Here is a 12769-nt window from a genome sequence, read left to right on the forward strand (position 1 = left end):
CCGGCCATGGCCGCGCTCAACGGCGCCGTGGAGAACGGGCAGCCCGAGAGGAAGGCGCCGCCGCTGCCGCGGCCCCTGCGCGGCCTGGAGGTGGCGTACACCAAGGTGAGCGGGATGGGCAGCMAGGGGAGGTGGGTGGCTGCTGTCGTGATGAGTGCGTGCTGCAGGTGACACTTCTTTTTAAAATCTAAAAATCACTTTTTTTAAAAAAAAAAAAGTTATTATGGCTCCTTTTTTTCCCCCGCACTTCTGAATACAAATTCATAGGGCTAGAAAGGGAGCATTAGTCCTTAAACCACATAGATGGTGGTGTCACCTCCATGGGAGCTGCCCAAGAAATCAAACCAGTTCTTAAGGATTGGGGTAAAAAGGAGCTTTATGCCCCTAGCCATGATCCCCCATGGGTCTGCATGGTGCTGCTCCCCTCGTGCCCCCATGCAGCCCACCTGGGTGTGCACTGGGCGTGATGTGATGGGCTCTGGGTGATGCTGCTCCATGGAGGGGCCCTGTGGTTCCCGCCAGGCTGGGCTGCTCCGAGGGGTTTTGTCCGGCTGCTTGCTCCAGCTCCGCGGCGCTGAGGCGGGATGGCGCCCTGCCGCCGGGGAGGACGGTGCCTGGCCGTGCTGAGGCCTGTCCGTCATCGTCCCYCGCCATGACGGAGCCGCTCGCGGCCTCTCCGCGGAGCGAGGAGCTGGGYGAACAGCGGCTCCTGGGCCCTGCTGAGAGCCCCAACGCGTCCTGTGGCACCGGCCACGGCGCGGAGCCGGGCGCCGCCGGCCCGCCATGAGAGCCCGGCGGGTGCACGGGGAACACACCGGCTTGGTATGCCCCGATTGCCCCGGTTTGAGCTGTGTAGCCGGGCCCAAAGGGCGGGAGGGAGCCTGGTAAATACTGGGTTTGYGCCTAAAAAGGTGCAGACCTTGAACTCCCTCCGCTTGCAGCGGGAAGGAGTAAACGGGGATAGCCGCTCCAGCGTGGTGTTGATTGGAATTATCCACCTGAAAAACCCAAACTGATGAAGAATCTAGTCCAGCCCCGCTAAGTTGTTTAAACATCCCGATTTACTCGTTTATTTTTTTTGTTTTAAGAGAGAAACTTGCCGCTTATCAGCGAGTTGCGCTGGCCGCTGCGGAGCGCGGAATGGCGCAAGGCAGCGCTAATGGCTCCCTTCCCGCGTCCCACACGGACGCGGCCGGCCCGGAGCTCCCAACCATCCACGCGTTCTGTTTTGTGTTATTTTTATTGTTGCGAACATTTTTAAATACTCCTTTGGGATGTGATCCTGCGGCCCTGTGTGTGTTAAAACATGCTCTTTTTTTTTTAATAAATTCTCCGGAGTTTAGCCAGAGACTGTGCACTGAAAGTATCTCGATAGTTGTTTAGAAGTGGAGACCAGTGTTAATTGCAAGTGTGAGTTTGACATCTGATCTGATGCTCCCAGTGCWTCGGAGGGAATAAGGAGCAGCAGTCAGTTTTCGTAAAGCTGTGAGGGTTTTTCTGCGAGCCCTGAGCTTCACCAGATGTGYGCAGCTGACGGTGGGTTTTCCTCTGTGTTGTGGAGATCTCTTCCATCCTCCGAGTTGCTGCTCTGGGGGAGAAGGAGGGAAGACTTCCAGCAACTTCAAGCAGGTCTTTCTTACAGTGCAGCTTGATGCTTGTGGGATGATGTGTGTTGGAAGTGACTGTCCACTGTCTCATGTCCTGTGTTCTGGACATCTCATGGGTAGCCAACAAGCTATTCTGATTGTGTGCTTTTTATTTAAAAAAAAAATTATTTTTTTACAGCCCATACTGCACGCTTAAGCTCAGAAACGTGATTCCCAGACTCATGCCTGTTTGTTTGGTGTTCAAAACGGTCGCATCCCACCATTTGTGTAGTCCAGCCCTTTTCATAGGGACATTACCATCCTACCTCAACCCCCTGTATTTATTAATGTTTAATACAGGTACTGAGAAAAAAAGTATCCCCCCAATCCTTAGTCTGTAAGTATATATCTAACCCTGTAATTTTACAGTCCATGTTAGCTCTTGCATTTGTAATGTGACTTTCTTAATTCTAGATTGCTCTTCTATTACAAATGAAAATGTACTGTTTTCTTTCTGTGTGATTAAAATGCAGCAGTTGGAAAAGTTTGGGAATAAGTAGTTGGGGAGTATTACTGTCAAGTTATTTAATATTCCCAATGTTCTGAATTTTCTTGTGACTTCATTTTACAATTTGTCACACTGAATTTTCTTTCTGCTGGGCCTGACCAAAGCAGGTGGGCATGTAACTGGAACAGATGCTGCATTTTTATCTTGGATGCTTTTGCAGAAATAGGCAGGGGAAAAACCTCCCCCGAAGAAAGAAAACTATGACCCAAAGCAGTGGGAATTCTAGATTTAAGGGATGCAACTTTAATCTCCTTGTAGTGTGTAGAGACTCATAAACAAGATTGCAAACATGGAAGCCTTCCAAGTAAAAGTACTAACTTACAGATGCGAATGGGGTACTAATAAAAATTGTTTTATCTAATCTTATTTAAAGTATCTTTATTTATAAAACTTAACACTGCCAAGTTAGATCAGTGTGGATAAGCTGCATGTTGAATCAATTATTTGTATATAGGTATTCGTGTTCTGTTTACAGGGAGTAACAACCCTCTAGAATTTAATGCGTTTTCAGTTACGCAACGCTGGGACTGTTTGTTCTTGCTCTGGAAAGGCAATATTTTGAAACACTTAAATCTTGTCACAGCGGACTCCAAGTGACGTGGGAGGCTCCATGTCGCCCGTGACGGGCGCGCTGGGCTAGAGCTGAGCCTGCCCTTGCCATCCACTAGTCAGTGCCGAGGGCCCCGTCGTGGAAGTAGCCCAGGGCAGGGTACAACCGACCAACTAACACTGTGCACCGACATCCCCTTAGGAGCCTGTAGCAAGGGGCTCCTTTTGCCTGGCCCGCATGGGCTTCTCTTGCTGTCTCCTGCTTGTTCCTATGAAGATATATTTGAAAATTGTCTGTTTCTCATTGCTAGGTTATGGTGTTACACTGTGTGGGTTCCATTCTCTATCGTTTTCTTAAAACTGACTGAATGGACAGTTCTGTTGGTCTGTTCTGTCTTGGGTTAGGCTGTTTGCTATCTGTGTTGCTGAGCCTCAGAGTGCTTGGCTTTACCATCAGTAGATGGAGCAAATAAGGAACAATTAAGACCTTTGAGGAATACTTGATTTTTTTTTCTTTTTGCCTGCACCAGTATTTTCTTTTTTTCTTCCCCCTATTGCTCTCTATTTAGATATTTATTAACAATGAGTGGCATGACTCCACAAGTGGAAAGAAGTTCCCCACCTATAACCCCTCAACGCTGGAGAAAATTTGTGATATCGAGGAAGGAGACAAGGTAAGAATTGCTGGGGAGACGGGCAAAAGACAACTTCCAAGGGATCTCCTCGCTTAGTTAAAAGCCAGTTCTTCTGTGAACGTTTTGATGGCTTACGGCCAGACTGTGAGCAGGAGGCCTGAAACACTAAATGTGTTGATTGAGGGTGACACAGGTTGGGTGGGATCAGTGCTGATCAGCTCAGCAGAGTCATGTTCCCTTGCAGATCAACACAGGAAACCCCTCTGAACATGGCTGGAGGAATGAGGTTCAGCATCACCGTATGCTTAAAAACTGCAAAGATGTAGCTACTAAGTGAGCATCTCTGACAGAACTTGGGTCTCGTGTTAGGAGTGGTCTATCTACAAGCTGCACAGCAGTCAGATGCACTGAACTCATCTTTCTCTTAGTCTGAGTGCTGCGGAGAATTTAAGTCCAGCCACGCAAATGGGTCTGCCTTCTGTTAGCTCTCCCTTCTGGTGCTATTCCTTCAGCTGGTATCATGGGGGCTGGTCTCCTACACATAACCTGACAGTTGTCATGTTTTTATATATTTTTAAGAAAAAAAAAAATGAACAAGAAACCTAGGATCTCAAGAACATTACTGGTCTCCTGGCCTTGGAGCACTGTAGTCTGGTGCATAACTGCTTGAGCTTGGTACCTGCTGGAGGGGAAAAGCAGTTAGATGTGACACTCTGCCCAAACTGGCTYCTGACAGTTGGGGCTGCTGTAGAGGGAAGAGCTGGTCTAAGAGTTTGTTTTCTGTAGCATGTCACAGGAAGGTGATTCATGGCTTTCCTGTCATACCAAGGCTTTAGCTGCTCACTGCTGTGGGTGGAATGCAAGTGTGGGACACTTCTGCCTGGCCTGTGCTAGCTCTACTGGTATCTAAGCTTGACTTTTGGGACTGGATGCCTGGCTTCTAGCTGTGTAGCTTCCTTGAGGATCCTTTGCTAGTAGAAGTGATGCTGTCTGAGCTGGGGCCAAGTGTTTTCTGTGTTATCCTGTCAGTGCTGTCCTATCAGTGAGCAGAACCTGACCCTCTGGAGAGGAGAGCAGAGGTGCCTGGCTATAACGAGGCCCCAGCCTTCCTGCACATGGCACCTAAGGTAGCAGTTCTTCTTGGATGGCACTAGAAGTAGCCTCCTTGGAGACACAGTGCCACGATAGATTGTTTCATCCCTAGGGTAATTGTAGTTGGGGGCAGAACCTAACATTATGTGTAATTCCATTATATTAACTGGATAGGATGCATAATTGTGTTTAATTGCAGTGGCATGTAAACGGTGGAGTTAAGGTTAACTCTGATGCAATTGTATTTTGCTAGGCAGAAACCATGACTCTCGTATGGTTCCCGACCTAAGTGTGTCCTCAAGCAGTTACTGAGCATTACATGAGTATTTTGAGCCTGCCTCTTAATGACTTAGTTAAGGAAAATTGTTATGCAGAACCAAAAAGCCAATATTGCAGCTCGACTCCTCGAGACTTGTCCCTACCTGAGTGTGATGGGAGCTTTCAGCTTCTGGTTTGCAGGAGAGTCACTGGAAAACCTTTCCTTGGAGCTGGTCGGTGAGCTCTCTGCCTGTGGATGCACAGCACAGGACCCTGACTTGTATGTAGAATAAYTGGAGGCAAAGAAATGATAGCACCTTCGTGCCCAAAGCTGCTTCCACCTCTTTACATGATGCCATTTTTATTTTTGTTTTCTGACCTAAATAGGTTTGTATGAGGGACTRAGTGGGGCTAGACCAAGACCTCAATGAGGGTTAGAAGTGTCCCAAACCAGCTGTTTGACTGGTGACACTTGTCTGTGTTCCACTATTTTCTGGATGAGCCAAATCTCCTGAAACTCCCATTGTCCCGATGGAACATTCCCATCCTAAATCTGCCTCCAGTGCCTTGGGATGAAGCTCCCTGTCACTGCAGCAAGAGYTGAGCTGTGCTGGGTGGTGCTCTCCCGCATCTCGTCTCCTGTTTGGCCGTGCTGGTCCCTACCAGAGGAGGGGCAGCAGGTCCTGGTGCTTGGTTCCCATCCATCCAGCTGGCAGCAGCGCTCTGCTTTCCTGATCCCAAAGAAACCTGCCCCTCCCCGGCCATGCCAGGGACATTTGGCATGGCTGCGTGTGAGGGGTGGGAAACTGGCAGCTACTGCCCCAGCGAGGACACTTTGCTTGGGTTCTGAAACTTGGCCAGTGTCCTTCAAAGTATAGAGCAAAGTTTGTTTGCTCTGCAGTCAAATTTCGGACAGAATGCTCCTAAMATGATAAAGGGAAGTCACAGGTGGGAAAGAAGCACTGAATATAAAGTTGGATGCTCAGTGGCTTGCAGGTAAGGTCTGAGCATCCAAGTGYTGGTGAGCCTGATGACTGTCAGGAATAAATTTCTTCATCAGATTTCTGCCCCCAGTGAATGATGCAGCTGCAGAACTTCCATCCTGTCTTGCTGTTACTGTGTCAAGGCAAAAATAGTTGAGCTGTTGCCARCACTTGGAGATGGGCTGTTCCCTAGCAGCTCGCCAGCAAGGGCAGGGGAGAGGGGCTGCCCGGAGGACAGCCTGGCTCAGCTGGCTGCACGGAGCCGGGGCAGCAGGGCTGCAGCTGTGGCATGTCCTGCAGAGCGGGTTTGTCCCCACGGGGCAGAGCTGCGGTTTTGTCACAGCGTTTGAGCAGTTCACCCTCCCACGAGGATCTTTGAAGCATTATAAGGGGGTCTTGTTCCCAGGCATCCTGCCCCTTTCATAGTGCAAGGGCAGGCTGAGGTAAGAGGATGTGGGGATGTTGCTCCCTCCAGCAGACYGGTAATGCTGTAGCTGATGCTTTTGGGCACTTTCCACTGCTAGGATGCTGCTTGTAGCTGGCTGCAAAGCCTGAACCAAAGTTTCACCACTGCAAAGCGTAGCCAGTTTGTGAGAGCTTGCAGGGCAGCAGGTGAGCTCTGCTCCTGMCTGCTGAGCCCTGTGAGAAAAGTGCCTTTGCAGGGGGCGGGGTGTGGTGCAATTTTTAGAGGAAATAACAATTGAATTCCTGTAAGACAGTCTCTACAGGACATGCTTCATCCCCACATGTCTCCTGGTGCTGTATTATCTACACTGAGCCAAAGCAGACCTTTTTTGCAGGTGCTCTCCCTATGTGAGGTGCAGGGACTGTGGGGTGGTAGTTTCCAATGTGCCCTACAGCTTGGTGCTGAGGGAGAAGAGAGAAAAGTGCAGGATGGAAGTGGAGCAGTGATGAATAAGGCTTATGGTAGAGGAGGAACGTGGAGGAAGTGCTTCAGAACAAAAATCTGTGTGAGTTTGTTCAGGAAAAAACGGTATGCAGTTGTGTAACTGGGGCTYGTATCACAACACAGGCACCCACAGTAGGTGTAGAGCCTTGCTGGCATTCCCCAGCGCTCCAGTGCTCGACTCTGCAATCTCAATACTCCCTTAGCAGAGCTTTTTATGTAATAAGCAGTACTGCATGGCTCAAAGCTGTGCACGGACACACAGACCTTGTRGCTTTGCATACTGCAGTGTGCCCTTGGCACCGTCACAGTTAGGAGTCTGTCTTTGTCACGCATTGTGCCTACCTATTGCAACATCCCCGTAACGAACACACCAGTCAGACTCCCCTAATGCCTAGTCATAACAGGATGGATTAAGAATGGCATTTCGGCCTTCCTTAAGAATTTCCTTGTTGTTGCTGCTTGGAGCTCTGAGGCCTATTAAGAGCGCGCTGGCTTACAAGCTCTCACTTGGTGGTGTTGCTCCTGGGGCTGTTTTGAGGAAGCGTTTTTGCTAGTCTGCTAATGACTGCAGTCCTCAAGCCATGGTGTGTATGTGCCCTCAGTATCTAAGAAAAGGGACAAGAATAAATAWAAGTGACTGCATTGCCACTGCCCACACAGAGCCTCTGCAGTGCCATGGGCACTCAGTCCACTCTACCCATGGCACAGGCTGCAGCCCAGCTCTGTAGACCTGGCTCTGTGCGCCGTGGCTCTCTGCCTCATCGCAGAAGCTGATTAATTGCTGCCATGGAAAGATGTKTTTTGAACCTGACGTGCTTCTCATTCCTTCTCTGCTTTCTCACTTAAAACATTGCCTTGCAGCTTGAGGCTTCCATCTAGCATGCAGCTTGGAGAGGATGTAAATGCCCGGCAGTCAGTGGTGCCAGTTATTTTAAASCCAATTTAACTCACCTGGAGCAAACCATGCATGGAGTCCAGCCAAGGGACCATGGTGCCGTCCTGCCTGTCAGCAGCAGGACCTGCATGTGAACGTGCAACAGGCTCTGCTGCCTCTGCCTTGCAGCTGCCCCTGCTTGACCAGAGCCACTTCTAACCACCCCCACAACAGCGCAAGTTTCTTAGAATGGGTTCCTCACCAGTGACCTTCTGAAAGGGTGGAGTTCTTCTCTCAGCAGTGCACGTCAGCCTGGTGTTAAGCTGTGTAATCTACCTGAAAAGCAGCCAAAGGTGTCACCTCAGTGGGTGATGACTTGCAGTTTTCTCTGTGAGACTCAGTGTARGAAGGCAGTGTGTGTTTCCCTATAGCTTTTTTTTTTTTCCGGGATCAGCACCCCGAACATGCCCCCCCCTTCCAACAAGGCCTTGTTGGAAGAATGCGGGGTCACCTTGCAGTCATCCCACACTGTKGGGAGTGTGTTCCAGAAGGACTGGACCAGACTCTCACATGGTGAGAAGAGCTAGTGAGGTGCTAGGAGCAGCAATCCGAGTCTGAAGCTCTCCTTCCTTTCCCATCCCCCTGAGCCCCCCTGAGTTGTGGTGAGATGCAGAGAGCTCCCCATCCTCTGGAGGGAGGCAGGGGCTGTGCCAGACATTACACAGAGCAGGTTCCTGTCCAAAGCCAGAGTCAAATATGCTTTATATAGATGCTTGGGGTACTGTCCTGACCTCATGCATGTTGGTGGCAGCAGTCCTATTGACTTCATTGGCTGGGGAGCTTGTCCTTGACTTCACTTTTTAATCAATATATATGGTGAGGGAGGAGGAGAGAGAAAGGATATTGCTGGGGCTTACTGTGGCCAGAGCAAATGCATGAAGTTTCTCATTCTTCCCACACTGCTGTCCCCAGGAAACTCCCTGCCTCCTGCGTAGCTACTTAAATAGAGTTAGATTTGGTCCCTTGTGCAGTGAGACAGCGGGGAGARAACAGGAGTGTGGCACTGTGACACTAAGCCCCTCCAGTTGGAACACTTCTACCCTACCCCAAACAATGTGCAAGCCCTTCCTGAGTGGTAGACATATTCTGGAAGCTCAACCTAGGATCTGAGGGATCTTTTCTTAGTGTGCTCATTGTTATTCATGTGGGTTCACTTGGGAAAAGGTGGGACTGAAGAGAGCGGTCAGAAATGGGATTGTTCCCCTGGCCAAAACCACCATTTCTCTTTGGGGAGACTTTCCATCCGACATTTTTTTTTTAGAGGATGCCAATCCWTTCAGACCAAGGGTCTATCATACTTGGGAAGTTCTCATGCGAATGACACTGAGATCTTGTTTCTCCTTTTCCCCAGTTTGTCATTTACATGCCATATTGGCAGCAACATGTTTCTAGATTATTCTGTAAACAAACCAGTTGCATAAAATCCCCCTTGAAAGACCCTGTTGGCACTCTGACCTCAAGGTTGTTTATCAGGCTAGGCCAGGCATGTGGGGTCTTGCAAGCTTAGGTCTAAATCCTGGAGCAAACTGGATGTGGAATTGTCAGACAGGTAGGTTTAGCCACCACAGCATCACTAGGAAGCAGCTTTCTGAGGTCTCTGTGCCACCGTCCAGCTCCTTCTGTTGTAACCCCGTGTTTTCTTGTTTGTGTGGCTGCTGCAGCCTGATGTGGATAATGCAGTGGAAGCGGCAAAAGCGGCGTTCCAGAGGGGATCTCCGTGGAGAGAGATGGATGCCTTGAGCAGAGGGCGGCTCTTGCACAAACTGGCTGATCTTCTTGAGCGCGACAGAGTCATCCTTGCAGTGAGTACCGTGGTTGGGGAATAATGATAAACCAGTAGCAGCTGGCCAATAACCCAGCTCCATCCTTCCAGTTTTGCTGCATCCCTTTCTCATTGTGCTCCTTTTACAGTATCTACAGAGGAGGGAAGCCCATAATAAGGGCTCCTCTTTCTMCTGCTGACTTAGGCTGCCTGTTCCCCTCCTGTCCTTTGTAGAGCTGGGAAGGCCAGATGGGCTTTGGTGTTGGACAGGGCCAACTCTAAATCCTTCCTGAACTTCTCATGTCAGTCAGGACTTTATTATCYGTGTCCTGTTATACAGGTTTTAATGTTTCCAAAAGAGAACTGCAGTTCAAATTTGACCTAATTCTTTTCCTCTTGTCTTATAGGAATAAGGGATTTGACCTTCTGTTTTTGGAGAGTCTAGGGTGAGAAACAGCTAGTTGTTCCTCTGAATGGAGGACACTGCAACAGTGACCCAAGCCAAACTTTCTCTGTTGTGTTTAGAGCCCTGGCACTGATCACATATTCTCTGGAACTAGATGCCTTTCCCTTACATTTCTTCTCTCTTCTCCTTTGGACCAAAGTCCAAAGAACTTATGTCTTGTCTACCTTTTTCTGCTGGATGATTTTGGGGTCCTAGAAAATGACTGTGGAATAGTTGAGTTCTTCTCAAAAACTTCAGTAATTGAAGATTTTAAAAATAATAATGCTAATTTTTTAAAGCAATAAGCATTCTTTCTTGGTTTAGCAGATGTCAATATTCATATCTGTCTCCCAGGTTAGCAAGCATTCACATACCTTACAAAAAACAAATAAAAGCCCCTCACTTGGTCCTCCTTTACTACAAAGATACAAGCCTGTTTGACTTCTTTGTAAGCCCCCCTAAAAAGGGGTCTGGAAAGAGAATCTTGTTGGATGTCATCCAAAACTTAAAATGTGTGTAAGTGGGAAGTGTGTGTTCCTTTCCTGAGTGTACTGACTCAGGAAAATCTCTTTATAGCCATGAAGCTGTGTTAACTTGGAGTTCTGCATAGAGGAACCTGTGGCTCATGATGCTTCCTCCTGTCCCGAGGAAGGAATCCTTCTGGTACAGAACAAGGGGAGAAGGATCTGGTAAAAGCCTTGAGACTCTGTGGGCCTTGTGCAGCTCTCCAGATCTCCCCCCAAATCCTAGCATCTCAGCTTAGAGATGCTCTCTGTCTGTACTCAATTTGACCACCAGTTCAGCACTGTGCTTTTGCTCTGCTTCTCTTCAGGTGTACGGCATTCAAGACATGCAGTGCTATTGTACACATGTTACTGAGCTGAAGTTGCACTAAGATGGGTGGTTTTAAGCCACGTGAGATGTGCTTTGGAGCCCTTACTAGCATGATTATGTTGGGCTGGGTCTCTGCCCTCAGCACAGGGTTGCTGAACCCCATGGCAGACTGGTTTCAGCAAGGCAGAAACAACCTCCAGGTCTGAGGTTCTGGCCTGTAAAAAAAACAGGGAAAAAAGTGTGTGTGTGTGTGTGTGTGTGTGTGTGAACCCTCTTCATTTTCTGCCCATGTCTTGGTGTGATTTCAAAGGGACCTCCTTTTTTTCCATAAACCAGGACACTCAAGCTTTCAGTTGTCCTTCTGATCTGGGAGGGCTTGTTTGGCATTGTTATTTTCACTGCAGAAAACCAGCCGTAGCTGCCTTGGCTGCATGCTAAGTAATGACTTATAAAAATCAGTCATCTTAAGCAGACATTCATAGCGGATAATAATCCTAGTCATTCCAAGGGGAATGTCTGTTCGAGTGCTGTTTGGACCGTGGTGTTTGTGGAAGATGACAGGGTATGACTTCATATGTAAACAAAGATGTTTCAATCTACCAAGGGATAGTACTTCCTTTATGGATGTGCTGGCCATTTCCACCAATATCGCATTTAATGACCGGAGTGGAGAACAAAGCACTTGCTGAGCTAATGTCCAGAACTGCAAGAAGGACACAGGCCCTAACGAGACTCCGTTTAGTGCAGCTCAACATTAGTGCAACTTCAGTGAAGCAACTTCTCCATTGCCTTTGTGTAAGCAGAGATCAGAGCCCAAAGGTTTCTTTCCTTTGATTCTTAAAAAAAAAATGTGTTTTCTATCATCCTGTGGACAAAAGAGGCTTTTCAGAGGTTGCTTTTAAGACTGTGAAGCAGGAAGCAAAGTAGATTTCCAAACWAAAGTGGGTCAGACTGATTTCAGTGACACCATCTGGAATCCAGAACATCTGTGTTGGAGGGTCAGTTGCAGTAAAGTTGTGACACTTGCTCTGCCCCAGGCTGCTGTCCCATGTCCCACCCACAGCCACCTTGCAAGGCYTTCCAGAAGCCACAGTTTCACTGCAACCACTGAACAAAACCTGTGCTTGTATCGAGGTTGCTGAGRCTAGTTATCTCCACCCTGCTTTATTCGTGTTGACTAATTTGTTTCTTAAATATAAGCTGAAGGAAGGAAAGGCCATGGCTGTAGCATAAGGCAAAAGAAACTTGAGGAGTTTGTCTAAAAGTTTTTTCCAGAAAAAAATGTTGATGTGTCTGACAATGCATGTGATTTGGTGTTTCAGACTTTGGAAACAATGGACACAGGAAAACCTTTTCTGCAGGCTTATTTCATTGACCTGGAAGGCTGTATAAAGACGCTTCGATATTATGCTGGATGGGCTGATAAAATCCAGGGCAGAACTATCCCAGTGGGTAAGTTGCTTCTGACTTGATCTTGGAGCTGGGATGGGATCAGATTGAGTGGGAGGGACGTTTTGTGGAAGAGAATATAGGGGAAGACCTGAAAACCTGCAAAATAACCTTGCATTTCCTTTCTGTCTTAGCATGCATTTTAAGTAGATATGCTCAAGATTTAAGGTAACAATAGAACAATGTGGATGTCAGGGTAGACCTCTGGAAAATATTGGATGTGCTGCTTCATCACTTTTTTTAAGAAAACTATCATGTTAAATTCAGACTAACTCCTATAGGAAAAAACACACRCATASACACACACTTTGTAGGGGAATTCATGMATTAAGAAATGCTGAAATGGATTAAAATGCCCGAGAATGTGGGGACAGAGGTATCTAGAGATGAATTTAGAGAGGAATTTAAGAAGGCTGCAGGGCTGATGATGTCCTGTGAGACACTATGGGGGGTGTGGCAAAGAGTTGTCATGGACTCTRCTTGTGCATCCAACTTCACTGATGCTTTGTCACCCCTGACAGTGCTGGCCACACATGTTTTGAGAAAGTAGTGGAGGGCTTTTTGTTAATTTTTATTAAAGAGAAGGGCTGAGATGTTGACCCCTCTCAGGAGTTAAAGTGCTGAGTGAGGAGGGGTCCTCTCAAGTATTTAACACTTGGAGGAAGTTTTTCACTGCCTTTCTTAGATTTCATAGCCAGAGCAGTCACACTGCCCTTCTGTGATAGGGGGAAGAAGCCTTCGCCTCACCTACAACTAGGCTTTCC

At 48.0% G+C, this 12769-nt stretch overlaps 1 protein-coding gene across 1 annotated transcript in view; it reads left to right on the forward strand.

Annotated features, from left to right (window-relative positions):
- Positions 1-6: 6 nt before the first annotated feature.
- ALDH1A3 (aldehyde dehydrogenase 1 family member A3) overlaps positions 7-12769 on the forward strand; it is a 33050-nt gene continuing 20287 nt past the window's right edge. Inside the window, exons 1-4 of the mRNA XM_026040567.1 lie at positions 7-105; positions 3273-3377; positions 9177-9317; positions 11879-12008. Of these exons, the coding sequence (XP_025896352.1) occupies positions 7-105; positions 3273-3377; positions 9177-9317; positions 11879-12008 (475 nt within the window). The remainder of the gene's footprint in view (positions 106-3272; positions 3378-9176; positions 9318-11878; positions 12009-12769) is intronic.

The sequence above is a fragment of the Nothoprocta perdicaria genome, unplaced genomic scaffold, assembly GCF_003342845.1.
Source record: "Nothoprocta perdicaria isolate Ctin4 unplaced genomic scaffold, notPer1 scaffold_26, whole genome shotgun sequence".
Lineage (NCBI taxonomy): Eukaryota > Metazoa > Chordata > Aves > Tinamiformes > Tinamidae > Nothoprocta > Nothoprocta perdicaria.